Source organism: Artemia franciscana, chromosome 20 (genome assembly GCF_032884065.1).
Source record: "Artemia franciscana chromosome 20, ASM3288406v1, whole genome shotgun sequence".
In the NCBI taxonomy this organism is placed as follows: Eukaryota; Metazoa; Arthropoda; class Branchiopoda; order Anostraca; family Artemiidae; genus Artemia; species Artemia franciscana.
The window spans coordinates 16,318,487-16,335,837 of NC_088882.1; the positions used below are offsets into that span (position 1 = coordinate 16,318,487).

The window sequence follows — 17,351 nt, forward strand, 5'->3', positions numbered from 1 at the left end:
TTCAAATTCGAAAGATGTGAGTTCAAGTCACTTTGCGGTAACCACGGTAATTTAGGAATTTTGATATCATTATGGATATGGCCAAAGGAAAATATTATGGCCTTTATTTGTGGTATGTTTTCGTCAATCTTTCCTTGTTCATTAAGCAGCTCCTTATTTTCTAAGATAAGAAGCTTTGCAGAACAATTTTTAACACAATACACTTTGTATTACCTTTTTTATTTTTTTTTTTTCTGTTTTAGTTTTTTTGTTTTTTTTTTTTTTAGTTTTTCTCTTTTTTTAGTTTTTCTTTTTTTTGTTTTTCTTTTTTTTAATTTTTTTTTCTTTCATTTTCTTTTTTATTTTTCAGACGTCAGATGCAAACCCTCAAACAACCAAAAAAAAACATCTTATAATTTTTTTCTTTTTTTAGTTTGGTAGGTTTTTTAGTTTTTTTAGCTTTCTTCTTTTTAGTTTTACCTATTTTAACTTTTTTTTAGTTTTCTTCTTCTTAGGTTTTCTTTTTTTAGTTTTTCTCTTATTCTTTTTTTTTTTGGTTTTTAGCTGTTTTTAGTTTTTTTCTTTTTTCAGTTTTCTTTTTCTTCTTTATTTTTCAGACGTCATATGCAAACCCACAACACAAAAATACATACAACTTATTTATATATTTATATATATATATATATATATATATATATATATATATATATATATATATATATATATATATATATATATATATATATATATATATATATATATATATATATATACATATAGAAGATAATGTAACAGACAAACAACTTATTTTTTTGTATATAGAGATAATGAGCTATACCTCACAGTGAATGAAATATTAAAATAAACAATGGTTGCAGTGGTAGCTGTAACCTAGTAGAGAACGAATGATTGAGCTTATTGGACTTAGGCACAAACTTTTGAAAAAAAAACTAACCAAAAAAAGTACAGTAAAATAATTTTAGGGCATCGTAGCATCGATGAGTTTCAGCAATTCTTAACAACTGAGCGTTTCGCTTATGAAGAATAATATCTCGAGGTAAAAACTGATCACCGACCATAACGATTGCCACTTCGTCGATAGTTGGAGCATTGTATCTACGCACATGTTGGCCAGGAGGCGTTTTGTCAGCGGAAATAACAATTTTAATGCGTATCAGTAGGCATCAAATCGATGGCTGTTTTGAACAGACGCACTAAAAAGTACGTCTTTTGAACAGACGCGAAAAGATGTTGCAATTGGGAAACGATTGTCCTTTCAACATTGGGAGAAATTTCGCAACGTGCATTCAATTCAGAATTTCCATCACTGATGAAGTACAATTGTAAAAATCTATGATTCTCGCCTGAGAATGGTAGAAGGGACCCTGCTCTATGATAAATTTGCCCTTTTACTTTGAAAGTAGACATAAATTGATCTGGATTTTCGATTTGGGCTCCAAACGACGTCATTTGGAAACATGAGTTATATTTTCTGATTTGTGACAAAAAACGCTTAGATTTTGACGTAGTTCCAGTAAGGAAAGTCTTCAATGGCTCTGGTGGTGCAGCCAATAGAGGAAGTTTAACTTTTTCTGAGGCGCAGCACATTCCGATTGTTTCACCATTGAATTTCAAGGCCTTGCAATAGGGACAAATTTTAGACATAGTCCTGATTTGAACACATCTACTCAAGCTATAATCATCGACTGGGCTGTACCTGAATGCCAGACGATAACTTTTAGGTTGCTCTGATTCCTCGGCACGCTTTCTTTTCTTACTTTCTCTATCAACAGCAAGCTTGATTTCTTGCTGTTCTTGTGATTCCTCGGCACGCCTTCTTTTTTCACTTTCTCTTTTAGCAGCAAGTCTGGTTTCATGGTGCTCTGGTAGTTCCTCGGCACGCCTTCTTTTTTCACTTACTCTTTTAGCAGCAAGTCTGCTTTTGCGTTGCTCTTGTAGTTCCTCGGCACGCTTTCTGTTCTTTCTTTCTCTATCAGCCTCAAGCCTGTTTCCTTGCTGTTCTTTTGATTCCTCGGCACGCTTTCTCTTCTGACTTTCTCTATCAGCAGCAAGTATTTTGGCGTAGACTCTTTGAGCATCTTCCTCAGCTGTTGCCATTGTAAGTTCATTAGTCATTTTAAAGTTAAACATTAATAGATTTCTACGTGAACGCATGTCTTAAATATCTTTAATGACGTCACCGTCATAACAAAAATGACGACAACTAACTTCATGACGTCATTCAACACACAAACATGACATCACCTGACAGACACATCCACAAACAACTTATTTTTATATATATAGAAATTTTAGAATCATAAATTTTTACAATTGTACTTCATCAGTGATGGAAATTCTGAATTGAATGCACGTTGCGAAATTTCTCCCAATGTTGAAAGGACAATCGTTTCCCAATTGCAACATCTTTTCGCGTCTGTTCAAAAGACGTACTTTTTAGTGCGTCTGTTCAAAACAGCCATCGATTTGATGCCTACTGATACGCATTAAAATTGTTATTTCCGCTGACAAAACGCCTCCTGGCCAACATGTGCGTAGATACAATGCTCCAACTATCGACGAAGTGGCAATCGTTATGGTCGGTGATCAGTTTTTACCTCGAGATATTATTCTTCATAAGCGAAACGCTCAGTTGTTAAGAATTGCTGAAACTCATCGATGCTACGATGCCCTAAAATTATTTTACTTTACTTTTTTTGGTTAGTTTTTTTTCAAAAGTTTGTGCCTAAGTCCAATAAGCTCAATCATTTGTTCTCTACTAGGTTACAGCTACCACTGCAACCATTGTTTATTTTAATATTTCATTCACTGTGAGGTATAGCTCATTATCTCTATATACAAAAAAATAAGTTGTTTGTCTGTTACATTATCTTCTATATGTATATATATATATATATATATATATATATATATATATATATATATATATATACTAGCTGTTGGGGTGGCGCTTCGCGCCACCCCAACACCTAGTTGGTGGGGGGCGCTTCGCGCCCCCCCCAAGCCCCCCCGCGCGCGTAAGTCGTTACGCGCCATAATAGTTACGCGCCATTGTAGTTGTGTCCCTATGTCCCACCTGTGAATATAGATATATATATATATATATGGTTTTAACTACGTAAAACTTGCGAATATACAACATTCTTTGCTGTCCCATTGTCTTTGCATATAAATAGATTGTCAGGTTATCCCCCTGTTTCCCCCGGTGTCCCCGTTGTAGTTGTGTCCCTGTGTCCCGGTCGTCATTTATATTCCCTGTGTCCCGGGTCCCGGTCATCATTTGTATCCCGGTGTCCCGGTCTGTATATACATTCGTTTTTTAGTTTTGTTTTTCTCCTTTATTTTTTTCCTTTTTTTTTCTTTTTTAGCTTATTTAGATTTTTAGATTTTTTAGTTTTTTTTATTAGTTTTTAGTTTTTATTTCTTTTTAGTTTTTTTGTCCCGGTCGTCATTTATATCCCCCTGTTTCCCCCGGTGTCCCCGTTGTAGTTGTGTCCCTGTGTCCCGGTCGTTATTTATATTCCCTGTGTCCCGGTCGTCATTTGTATCCCGGTGTACCGGTCTGTATATACATTCGTTTTTTAGTTTTGTTTTTCTCCTTTATTTTTTTCCTTTTTTTTTCTTTTTTAGTTTATTTAGATTTTTAGATTTTTTAGTTTTTTTATTAGTTTTTAGTTTTTTTTTCTTTTTAGTTTTTTTGTAGTTTTTACCTTCTTTTTAGTTTTGTTAATTTTTTTTTTTACTTGTGTCCTGGTCGTCATTTATACTCCCTGTGTCCCGGTGCTTTGTTGATTGCTAATCGAACATTCCTTTTGTCCTGGTCGCTTTCTCTTTGAGTGTCGTCATTTATTTTTTTCTTTTTTAGTTCTTTTAGTTTTTACCTTTTTTAGTTTTTTTTAGTTTTTAGTTTTTTTAGTTTTTTACCTTTTTTTAGTTTTTTTAGTTTTTTAGCTTTTTTATTTTTTTTATTAGTTTTTAGTTTTTTTGTAGTTTTTGCCTTTTTTTTTAGTTTTTTGTCCTGGTCGCTTTCTCTTTGAGTGTCGTCATTTATTAGTTTTTTCCTTTTTTTTTAGTTTTTTATTGGTTTTTACCTTTATTTTAGCTTATTTTTCAGTTTTTTTCCTTTTTTTTAGTTTTTTTTTATTTTTTATTTTTTTAGTTTTTTTACCTTTTTTTAGTTTTTTTAGTTTTTTTAGTTTTTTAGCTTTTTTACTTTTTTTATTAGTTTTTAGTTTTTTTTTGTAGTTTTTGCCTTTTTTTAGTTTTTTCAGTTTTTTTTTTTAGTTTTTTATTGGTTTTTACCTTTATAGTTTTTTTAGTTTTTTAGCTTTTTTATTTTTTTTATTAGTTTTTAGTTTTTTTTGTAGTTTTTGCCTTTTTTTAGTTTTTTCAGTTTTGACGTCACCTAATCCAGTTTTTTCAGGTGACGTCACCTGACACATCCATCCACACATCCATCCACACATCCACAGACAGACAACTTATTTTTATATATATAGATATATATATATATATATATATATATATATATATATATAAATATATAAATAAGTTGTATGTATTTTTGTGTTGTGGGTTTGCATATGACGTCTGAAAAATAAAGAAGAAAAAGAAAACTGAAAAAAGAAAAAAACTAAAAACAGCTAAAAACCAAAAAAAAAGAATAAGAGAAAAACTAAAAAAAGAAAACCTAAGAAGAAGAAAACTAAAAAAAAGTTAAAATAGGTAAAACTAAAAAGAAGAAAGCTAAAAAAAACTAAAAAACATACCAAACTAAAAAAAGAAAAAAATTATAAGATGTTTTTTTTTGGTTGTTTGAGGGTTTGCATCTGACGTCTGAAAAATAAAAAAGAAAATGAGAGAAAAAAAATTAAAAAAAAGAAAAACAAAAAAAAAGAAAAACTAAAAAAAGAGAAAAACTAAAAAAAAACAAACAAAAAAACTAAAACAGAAAAAAAAAAATAAAAAAGGTAATACAAAGTGTATTGTGTTAAAAATTGTTCTGCAAAGCTTCTTATCTTAGAAAATAAGGAGCTGCTTAATGAACAAGGAAAGATTGACGAAAACATACCACAAATAAAGGCCATAATATTTTCCTTTGGCCATATCCATAATGATATCAAAATTCCTAAATTACCGTGGTTACCGCAAAGTGACTTGAACTCACATCTTTCGAATTTGAAAGAGAGTATTAAAGCCAATGTGCTGCAGTAACTGTTAATATAGAGTGTATTGTCGAATATATGATTAATATAGAGTGATAGAGAAAATGAAAAAGAACTGAAACATGTTGTCCTTATTTTTTTATTTAGTTTTCCTTTAGTTTTTCACTAAAAAGAAGAAAGCCAAAAAAAAAAACAAAAAACCTACCAAACTAAAAAAAGAAAAAAATTATAACATGTTTTTTTGGTTGTTTGAGGGTTTGCATATGACGTCTAAAAAATAAAAAAAGAAAATGAAAGAAAAAAAAATGAAAAAAATGAAAAAAAAAAGAAAAACTAAAAAAAGAGAAAAACTAAAAAAAAATAAAAAAAAACAAAAAAACTAAAACAAAAAAAAGAAAAATAAAAAAGGTAAAAAATAAAAAATAAAAAAGCTAAAAAACTAAAAAAGCTAGAAAAAAAGAAAAACAAAAAAAGAAAAACACTAGAAGAGCTAAAAAACTAAAAATAAGAAAAAAACGAAAAAAAAAAGAAAAAAGAAAAAATAAAAACTAAAAAAAACCTAGAGAAAAAACTAAAAAAAAGAAAAAAAAATTAAAAAGGTAAAAAACTAAAAAGAAAAAAAAGCTAAAATAACTACAAAGCTACAAAACTAAAAAAAGAAAAAACTAAAAAAAAATTAAAGTATGTTTGTTTTTTTGTATGTTTGAGGGTTTTCATATGACGGCTGAAAAATAAAGAAGAAAATGGAAGAAAAAACTAAAAATGAAAAAAAAACTAAAAAAAATGAAAACAAAAAGAGAAAAACTAAAAAAAATATAAAAAAACAAAAAAAGAAAAAACTAAAAAATTTTTTTAGTTTTTCATTTTTTTAGTTTTTATCTTTTTCAGTTTTTAAATTTTTAAATTTATTTTATCGTTCTTTTTCTTCTGTATTTTTTTGTTTTTTTTTCCTATATTTTACATGTTTATTTATATAGATAGTTAGATTTACTTTTTTTGCTTGGTTCAAACTACATATAAAGCAAATTGTTAATACGTTCGTTCTTGAAAAAATGTGTTTTTTAATAAAATTTTAAAAGTTAATAAAGCGAAACCTAGCAAAGTGGCATTTGTTGCAGGAAAGGACAAAAGCAGAAAATACAAATTTGCAGAATATTTTCATATTGTGCAAACCATTGCAAAGGCCTTTTTGAAGCCTGGTGACAGTGTCTGTATTGTTGCCACCAATCGTCCCGAAAAGTGTTTTTTACATTTTTGGTGCTATTAAAGCAGGGGTGATAGCCGTAGGAATCTACCCGAAATACAAAAGGGAAACTAAAGTGTATTGTGTTAAAAATTGTTCTGCAAAGCTTTTTATTTTAGAAAATAAGGACCTGCTTAATAAACAAGAAAAGATTGACGAAAAAATACCACAAATAAAGACCATAATATTTCCCTTTGGCCATATCCATAATGATATCAAGATTCTTAAATTACCGTGGTTACCGCAAAGATGATGATGATGAGATGAATTTCGGACCCCTCTTGACTACATGGTCACTCAGGTCCTCTCTCTATATTCTTCGAATATTTGCTTGCTACGCTGGAAATTAAATGATTCCCAGCGTCTTTAATTACATCCTCTTGTCACATCCAATTTTTTCTAAGAATTGCACTACTAAGCGTATGACTGTGGTATTTAGTTCATCACTTAAGAAACCACCAAGTAGTAAATTTACTGAAATATTTTCCTTTTGTTCCTTGAAGAATGATTCTATGTGTCTTCTCTGATGCATATAATGATCACAATCAATTAAAATATGTTCAACTGTCTCTTCACTGTCACAGTGATCACAGATATTATCATCTCCATAAAATCTTGCAAGGTATGAATGAGTACCTGCATGTCTGGACCTTAGACGAAAAGCTATGGTTCCTTCTCTTTTAGTCAGATTCCTGTAGATTTTCAGTTCTGACTTCCTTCTTGTTTTTCGTGTTCTAAACCAATTTCCCGAGAGGTTACGATTTTCTTCAAAATAGTATTGCTGCTGCTTTTTTATAACCTCCTCAATCATCATAATCTGAATTGGAGTTTCACAACATGTGAAGGGGTCCTCAATAGTGGTGCCATCTTTTGCAGCTCGGTCAGCTATATCATTTCCATGTATATCAACATGAGCTGGAACACACTGTAAAACGATTTCTTGACCTGTGGGTATTGTGACTAATTCCTTATAGCAACTGGCCACTTCCCTTGACCGTGTCCCACTTCTACTTATGTTGGTTAGTGCTTCCAGTGCACTCTTCGAATCAGAGCAAATCAATACTTCAGGATATTCTTTCAGATTTTCTTTTGTATATATTACTGCTTTCTTTATTGCTATAACTTCAGCTTGAAAGATCGACGTTTGTTTGGGTAACTTATACTGTGCTGTAATTTTCTTTTTTGGTATAACAAATGCAGCTCCAACTGGACTACAGTCATCTACTTTGGATCCATCCGTATAAATATCAAGGAAATCCCTAAATGCTTCTTCAATCAGCAACTTGAAACTAGTGGCGAAGTCCAAGTTTTCAGTTTTCAAATTCGTGCATTGTTTGGCATCATTTTAACAACTTGCTCTCCATCAGCTCCTACATAGTTATGGGAAAAATATAAGTCAAAAATGTCCGAAGATATACTCCATCGAAAACATTTAAAGACGTCAGATATGACTTTTGATTTTACATCAGAAATTTATAACTACACTTTAGTTGTTATAGAAGATTTGTGCGTACGTATGGCAAACAAACCTCTTCAGGATTTGGGAATGCCTTCACCTAACCGTATCGCTGCTGTTTCGACATGTGTAGAATTGGATCGTGAACAAAGTTACAGTACGAGTGATCTATTGTCGTATGTACAAAATAACATTTCCAAGTTAACGTCGGAACAAAAAGACATTTATGATACGATAATGCATTGTGTCGATAACAACGTTGGAGAAATTTTCTTTTTGGATGTGCCAGGAGGTACTGGTAAAACGTTTGTGATAAAAATGATTCTGGCATCAATTCGATCAAAAAATGATATAGCGTTGGCAATTGCGTCGTCCGGAATAGCCGCAACATTGCTGCCTGGTGGAAGAACTGCTCATTCCGCTTTGAAATTGCCTCTGAACTTGCATTCTACAGAAACTCCCACGTGCAATATTTCCGAATCATCTGGGATGGGTAAAGTATTGCAGCAATGCAAACTTATTATTTGGGATGAGTGCACAATGGCACACAAAAAAACGCTCGAGGCTCTGGATCAATGCTTGAAAGATTTGCGAGGGAAGTCGAAACCCTTTGGCAGCACATTAATATTGCTTGCGGGAGATTTCAGGCAAACATTACCTATAATACCTAGATCAACTCCTGCAGACGAAATGAATAATTGCCTGAAAAATTCTAATTTATGGGCACACGTAAAAACATTAAAATCAACTACAAATATGCGTGTCCGATTGCAAAACGATGACTCTGGTCAAACATTTTCAGATCAATTGCTGGCAATGGGAAACGGAAAGCTCCCAGTAGACTCAATTTCAGGACGTATACAACTACCTGCTGATTTCTGTAATTTAGTGACGTCCAAAAATGAATTGATTGAAAAAGTATTTCCGAATATTCTAAAAAATTATAAAAATAATAAATGGCTAAGTGAAAGAGCGATTATCGCACCCAAAAATATAGACGTCCACGAAATCAACAATATTGTTTTGACCAAGATTCGAGACCAGGCAGTCCTTTACAAGTCAGTCGACACAGTTTTGGAACCAAATGAAGCGGTTAATTATCCATCTGAATTTTTAAATTCCATAGATCTTTCAGGGTTTCCACCACACGTGCTACAACTAAAAATAGGCGTACCAATAATACTTTTAAGAAATATAAACCCACCAAAGCTTTGCAATGGCACTCGACTTGCCGTAAAAAAAACAATGGAAAACCTAATAGAGGCCACAATCTTGACAGGGCCTTTTGAGGGTGAGGCTGTTCTTATTCCTCGCATTCCCATGATTCCAACGGATCTGCCTTTTCAATTTAAAAGATTGCAATTCCCAATTCGATTAGCATTTGCAATCACCATTAACAAAGCTCAAGGTCAATCATGAGAAAAATGCGGTATAGATCTTAATACTGATTGTTTTTCCCATGGACAATTGTACGTTGCATGTTCGAGGGTCGGTAAACCTGACAATCTATTTATATGCAGCGACAATTGGACAGCGAAGAATGTTGTATATTCGCAAGTTTTACGCAGTTAATTTGTATTTTGGAACCAAATGAAGCGGTTAATTATCCATCTGAATTTTTAAATTCCATAGATCCTTCAGGGTTTCCACCACACGTGCTACAACTAAAAATAGGCGTACCAATAATACTTTTAAGAAATATCAACCCACCAAAGCTTTGCAATGGCACGCGACTTGCCGTAAAAAAAACAATGGAATACCTAATAGAGGCCACAATCTTGACAGGGCCTTATGAGGGTGAGGCTGTTCTTATTCCTCGCATTCCCATGATTCCAACGGATCTGCTTTTTCAATTTAAAAGATTGCAATTCCCAATTCGATTAGCATTTGCAACCACCATCAACAAAGCTCAAGGGCAATCACTAGAAAAATGCGGTATAGATCTTAATACAGATTGCTTTACCAATGTACAATTGTATGTTGCATCTTTGAGGGTCGGTAAACCTGACAATCTATTTATACGCACAGACAATGGGACAGCGAAGACTGTTGTATATTCACAAGTTTTACGTAGTTAATTTGTATTGTATCTATCTATCTATCTATCTATATAAAAACGAGTTGTGTGTATGCATGTTTGTTTGTTTGTAAAAAGAGCGTTTGCATATGACGTCATTATTAGTACATACGGCTTTGTATATGGACAGACAATGGGAAAGCCAAGAATGTTGTATATTTGCAATTTTTACGTAGTTTGAAACACATATATAAATCTATCTATATTCACAGGTGGGACACAGGGACACAACTGCAATGGCGCGTAACTAATATGGTGCGTAACGACTTACGCGCGCGGGGGGGCTTGGGAGGGGCGCGAAGCGCCCCACCAACTAGGTGTTGGGGTGACGCGAAGCGCCAACCCAACAGCTAGTATATATATATAAAAATAAGTTGTATGTATTTTTGTGTTTTGGGTTTGCATATGACGTCTGAAAAATAAAGAAGAAAAAGAAAACTGAAAAAAGAAAAAAACTAAAAACAACTAAAAATGCTAAAAACCAAAAAAAAAGAAAAAGAGAAAAACTAAAAAAAGAAAAACTAAGAAGAAGAAAACTAAAAAAAAAGTTAAAAATGGTAAAACTAAAAAGAAGAAAGCTAAAAAAAACTAAAAAACCTACCAAACTAAAAAAAGGAAAAAATTATAACATGTTTTTTTTGGTTGTTTGAGGGTTTGCATATGACGACTGAAAAATAAAGAAGAAAATGAAAGAAAAAAAATGAAAAAAAAGAAAAAACAAAAAAAAGAAAACTAAAAAAAGAGAAAAACTAAAAAAATAAAAAAAAACAAAAAAACTAAAACAGAAAAAAAAGAAAAAATAAAAAAGGTAAAAAATAAAAAAGAAAAAAGCTAAAAAACTAAAAAAGCTAGAAAAAAAGAAAAACGAAAAAAGAAAAACACTAGAAGAGCTAAAAAAACTAAAAATAAGAAAAAAACGAAAAAAAAAAAAAAGAAAAATAAAAAATAAAAAACTAAAAAAAAACTAAAAAGAAAAAAAATAAAAAAAAAGAAAAAAAAATTAAAAAGGAAAAAAACTAAAAAGAAAAAAAGCTAAAATAACTACAAAAGCTACAAAACTAAAAAAAGAAAAAACTAAAAAAAAATTAAGGTATGTTTTTTTGTATGTTTGAGGGTTTCCATATGACGGCTGAAAAATAAAGAAGAAAATGAAAGAAAAAACTAAAAATGAAAAAAAAACTAAAAAAAAGAAAACAAAAAAGAGAAAAACTAAAAAAAAAATAAAAAAACAAAAAAAGAAAAAACTAAAAAAAAATTTTAGTTTTTCATTTTTTAGTTTTTTATCTTTTTCAGTTTTTTAATTTTTAAATTTATTTTATCTTTCTTTTTCTTCTATATTTTTTTGTTTTTTTCCTATATTTTAAATGTTTATTTTTATAGATAGTTAGATTTACTTTTTTTGCTTGGTTCAAACTACATATAAAGCAAATTGTTAATACGTTCGTTCTTGAAAAAAATGTGTTTTTTAATAAAATTTAAAAAGTTAATAAAGCGAAACCTAGCAATGTGGCGTTTGTTGCACGAAAGGTTGCCACCAATCGTCCCGAAAAGTGTTTTTTACATTTTTGGTGCTATTAAAGCAGGGGTGATAGCCGTAGGAATCTACCCGAAATACAAAAGGGAAACTAAAGTGAATTGTGTTAAAAATTGTTCTGCAAAGCTTCTTATTTTAGAAAATAAGGAGCTGCTTAATGAACAAGGAAAGATTGACGAAAAAATACCACAAATAAAGGCTATAATATTTTCCTTTGGCCATATCCATATCCATATCCATACCGTGGTTACCGCAAAGTGACTTGAACTCACATCTTTCGAATTTGAAAGAGAGTATTAAACCCAATGTGCTGCGGTAACTGTTAATATAGAGTGTATTGTCGTATATATGATTAATATAGAGTGATAGAGAAAATGAAAAAGAACTGAAACATGTTGTCCTTATTTTTTTATTTAGTTTTTCTTTAGTCTTTCACTAAAAAGAAGAAAGCTAAAAAAAAACTAAAAAACCTACCAAACTAAAAAAAGAAAAAAATTATAACATGTTTTTTTGGTTGTTTGAGGGTTTGCATATGACGTCTGAAAAATAAAGAAGAAAATGAAAGAAAAAAAATGAAAAAAAAGAAAAAACAAAAAAAAGAAAACTAAAAAAAATTAAAGAAAAACAAAAAAACTAAAACAGAAAAAAAAGAAAAATAAAAAAGGTAAAAAATAAAAAAGAAAAAAGCTAAAAAACTAAAAAAGCTAGAAAAAAAAACAAAAAAAGAAAAACACTAGAAGAGCTAAAAAACTAAAAATAAGAAAAAAAACGAAAAAACAAAAAAAAGAAAAAAGAAAAAATAAAAAACTAAAAAAAAACCTAAAAAGAAAAAAAACTAAAAAAAGAAAAAAAATTAAAAAGGTAAAAAACTAAAAAGAAAAAAAGCTAAAATAACTACAAAAGCTACAAAACTAAAAAAAGAAAAAACTAAAAAAAATTAAAATTTTTTGTATGTTTGAGGGTTTTCATACGACGGCTGAAAAATAAAGAAGAAAATGAAAGAAAAAACTAAAAATGAAAAAAAAAACTAAAAAAAAAGAAAACAAAAAAGAGAAAAACTAAAAAAAAATAAAAAAACAAAAAAAGAAAAAACTAAAAAAAACTAAAAAATAAAAAAAAACAAATTAATAAAAGAAGAAACTAAAAAAAAGATAAATTAAAACAGAAAAAACTAAGAAAAAAAAACTAAGAAAAAACTAAAAAAGAAACTATATTTATATATATAAAAATAAGTTGTATGTATGCATGTTTGTTTGTTTGTGGGTTTGTCTATGACGTTATTATAAGTATATAAAACTTTGTATATGACGTCATTATATGATGACGCAGACCGGGGACACCGAGACACAAATGACGACCGGGACACAGGGAATATAAATGACGATTGGGACACTCAAAGAGAAATCACAGACCGGGACACCGGGACACAAATGACGACAGGGACACAGGGAATATAAATGACGACCGGGACACTCAAAGAGAAATTATAGACTGGGACACCGGGACACAATGACGACCGGAACACAGGGAATATATAAATGACGACTGGAACAGAGGGACAACTACAACGGGGACGCCGGGGCACAGGGGGGATATATAAATGACGCCAGGGACACAGAGAATGTTCGATTAGCAATCACCATCAACAAAGCTCAAGGACAATCATTAGAAAAATGCGGTATAGATCTGAATACGGATTAATTTTCCACGGAAAATTATATGTTGCATGTTCAAGAGTCGGTAAATCTAACAATCTATTTATATGCACAGACAATGGGACAGCGAAGAATGTCCAGAGAAGGAGAAAGACAAAAACAAATACAAGCACAAAGATTCAAACATGCAAACAGACAAAGACAGACATTGGGACAAGAAAAACCCGCCCAGACACACAGAAACAGAGGCTGTTTACCTGTCTCTCTCACTTTGCCTGTGTGCTTAAGTATGTGTTTGTATCTTTTCGTGTCTTTATTTGCTTCTTTGTGTGTCTGACAGTGTGTTTGTAAGTGTTTTGTGTCTGTCTCTCTCACTGTGCCTGTGTGTCTGAACGGCTGTTTGCTTGTTTCTCTCGCTAAGACTGTGCGTCTGAGCGAGTCTTTGCATGTTTCCATATCTATCTTTGTGTGTTTGAGTCTGTGTGTTTGTGGTTGTTTTCGTTTCTTTCACACTCTGTCTGTATGTCCGAGCATCTGTTTGATTGTTTCTCTCACAATGCCTGTGTTCTTGTTTGTTAGTTTTTTAGTTTTTTTTAGTTTTTCACCTTTTTGTTTTTTCTTTTTAGTTTTTCTTTTTTTAGCTTTTTTCTTTTTTACTTTTTTTCCTTTTTAGTTTTTTCTTCTTTTTTATTTAATTTTTCTTTTTGTTTTTTATTTTTTATATATTTTTTTTCTTTTTCAGTTTTCTCTTTCCTAGTTTAAATTTTTTTTAGTTTTTTTTTGTTTTTAGTTTTTTTCTTTTTTTTTTTTTTTTCTTCATTTTTTAATTTTTTATTTTTATAGTTGTTTATAGTTTTTGATTTTTTAGTCTTTTTTAGTTTTTTATCTTTTTCAGTTTTTTAATTTTTAATTTATTTTATCTTTCTTTTTCTTTTGTATTTTTTGGTTTTTTTCCTATATTTTATATTTTCATTTATATAGATAGTTAGATTTACTCTTTTTGCTCGGTTCAAACTACAAATAAAGCAAATTGTTGATATGTTCGTTCTTGAAAAAAAATGTGTTTTTTAATAAAATTTTAAAAGCTAATAAAGCGAAACCTAGCAAAGTGGCATTTGTTGCAGGAAAGGACAAAAGCAGAAAATACAGTTTTGTAGAATATTTTATATTGTGAAAACCGTTGCAAAGGTTTTTTTGAACATAGGTTGTTACCGCAAATTGACTTGAACTCACATCTTTCGATTTCGAAAGAGAGCATTAAAGCCAATGTGCTGCGGTAACTGTTAATATAGAGTGTATTGTCGAATATATGATTAATGTAGAGTGATTGAGAAAATGAAAAAGAACTGAAACATGTTGTCCTTATTTTTTTTTAGTTTTTCTTTAGTTTTTCAGAGTGTTTTCCCATTTTTAATTTTTTTATTATTATTATTTTTTTCTTTGGTTAGTTTTTTTTCAAAAGTTTGTACCCAAGCCCAATAAGCTCCATCATTTGTTCTCTACTAGGTTACATCTACCACTGCAACCATTATTTAATTTAATATTTCAGTCACTATGAGGTATAGTTCATTATCTATCTATATATATAAAAATAAGTTGTTTGTCTGTTACACTATCTTCTATATATATAAAAATAAGTTGTCTGTATGTTTGTGGTGTGGGTTTGCAACGCAAAACTAACGTAAACTAAAACGTAAAACTAAAAAGAAAAAAGCTGAAAAAACTAAAAATCCTACAAAACTAAAAAAGAAAAAACTAAAAAAGAATAAAAATTATAACATGTCTGTTTTTTTTTGTATGTTTGAGGGTTTGCATATGACGTCTGAAAAAAAGAGGAAAATGAAAGAAAAAACTAAAAAACTAAAAAAAATAAAAAAGTAAAAAAGCTAAGAAACTAAAAAAGAGAAAACTAAAAAACAAAAAAAAATTTAAAAATAAAAAATGAAAAAACTAAAAAAAGAAAAAACTAAAAAGAAAAAAAGAAAAAAAAGAAAAAAAATAAAAAGGTAAAAAACTAAAAAGAAAAAAAACTAAAAAAAAACTAAGAAGCTACAAAACAAAAAAAAAGAAAAAACTAAAAAAGAAATAAAAAATTAAAGCATGTTTGTTTTTTTTGTATGATTGACGGTTTGCATATGACGTCTGAAAAATAAAGAAGAAAATTAAAGAAAAAACTAAAAATGAAAAAAAAACAACTAAAAAACGAAAAACTAAAAAAAGAGAAAAACTGAAAAAAAATAAAAAAGAAAAAAAACTAAAAAAGAAAAACTAAAAAAGAAAAACAAACTAAAAAAAGAAAAACCTAAAAATAAAAAAAACTTAAAAAAAATAAAAAAATATACAAGGTAAAAAACTAAAAAGAAAGAAGCTAAAAAAACTGCAAGAGCTTCAAAACTAAAAAAAGAAAAACTAAAATAGAAAAAATTAAAAGAAATAAAAAACTAAAAAACAGAAAAAACTTAAAAAAAAGAAAAGCTAAAAAAAGAAAAAACTAAAAAGAAAAAAATTAAAAAAAAGAAGAAAAAACCAAAAAGAAAACAAATTAATAAAAAGAAGAAACTAAAAAAAGAAAAACTAAAACAGAAAAAAACTAAGAAAACAAAAAACTAAAAAAGAAAAAACTAAAAAAGAAACTATATCTATATATATAAAAATAAGTTGTATGTATGCATATTTGTTTGTTTGCATATGACGTCATTATAAGTATATAAGGCTTTGTGTATGACGTCATTATAATTATTTAAAAAAATTTATAATTTTTATAATTTTTATAATCATAATTTTTTAATTAAAAACAAAATAGTTTTTAAAATAAAACCATTTTTCACCAAAAGCTCCATTTTTCTATAGCACTGTAGTAGCCTGTGTTATTATAAAATCATGATTCGTTGGGCCCATCGTATCATTGAATATACCCGAACCTAGAAAAGAGCAAATGATGGCACATAGTATCTAAAAGTTAAGATAATACAAGCATCTTTTGAGAATTATGTTAAAGAGGAAACTATAACCCATACTACGTGAATATATAAAGTTTCAGTGGAGTTTACTATAAATTGGAATTATTTAATTTTTATTGGTATCATGGACGTAGAAATAGCTGAGAACAAGTAAAAAATAAACCATGGTACATACTGGACTTACTTAGCTTCCTGATTCTCTGTCATTCGTCTCATACTATTCCAAACAAGAAAAAGCCAAAGCCTTTTCCTGATTCGAATGTTTTTCAAAATCTTATAGTAAATAGCAATTTCTGTTTTATTTTAGTTTTTCTTTTTTTTAGTTTCTTCTTTTTATTAATTTGTTTTCTTTTTGGTTTTTTCTTCTTTTTTTAATTTTTTTCTTTTTAGTTTTTTCTTTTCTTAGCTTTTCTTTTTTTTTAGTTTTTTCTGTTTTTTAGTTTTTTATTTCTTTTAATTTTTTCTTTTTTAGTTTTTCTTTTTTTAGTTTTGAAGCTCTTGTAGTTTTTTTTAGCTTCTTTCTTTTTAGTTTTTTTCCTTTTATATTTTTTTTCTTTTTTTAAATTTTTTTATTTTTAGGTTTTTCTTTTTTTAGTTTGTTTTTCTTTTTTAGTTTTTCTTTTTTAGTTTTTTTCTTTTTTTTCAGTTTTTCTCTTTTTTTTAGTTTTTCGTTTTATAGTTTTTTTTCATTTTTAGTTTTTTCTTTCATTTTCTTCTTTAGTTTTCAGACGTCATATGCAAACCGTCAAACATGCAAAAAAACAAACATGCTTTAATTTTTATTTCTTTTTTAGTATTTTCTTTTTTTAGCTTTGTAGCTTTTTTAGTTTTTTTTTAGTTTTTTTTCTTTTTAGTTTTTTACCTTTTTAATTTTTTTTTCTTTTTTTTATTTTTTTCTTTTTAGTTTTTTCTTTTTTTTAGTATTTTCATTTTTTATTTTTAAATTGTTTTTGTTTTTAGTTTTTTTCTTTTTTTAGTTTTTTCGTTTTTTTCTTTTTTTTTCTTTTTTGTAGCTTTTTTAGTTTCTTAGCTTTTTTCCTTTTTTATTTTTTTTTTTTTTTGTTTTAGTTTTTTCTTTCATCTTCCTCTTTTTTTCAGACGTCATATGCAAACCCTCAAACATACAAAAAAACAGACATGTTATAATTTTTATTCTTTTTTAGTTTTTTCTTTTTTTAGTTTTGTAGGTTTTTTAGTTTTTTCAGCTTTTTTCTTTTTAGTTTTACGTTTTAGTTTACGTTAGTTTTGCGTTGCAAACCCA

General features: G+C 28.9%; 1 protein-coding gene across 1 annotated transcript; it reads right to left on the reverse strand.

The window, feature by feature from the left end:
- Positions 1 to 6,778: 6,778 nt before the first annotated feature.
- Positions 6,779 to 16,306, reverse strand: LOC136040008 (uncharacterized). The gene is made up of 2 exons (XM_065724075.1): positions 16,275 to 16,306; positions 6,779 to 7,697 (listed from the first exon to the last, which is right to left on the reverse strand). Exons 1-2 carry the CDS (start codon positions 16,304 to 16,306, stop codon positions 6,779 to 6,781), a joined length of 951 nt encoding a protein of 316 aa, XP_065580147.1.
- Between the last annotated feature and the right edge of the window lie 1,045 nt (positions 16,307 to 17,351).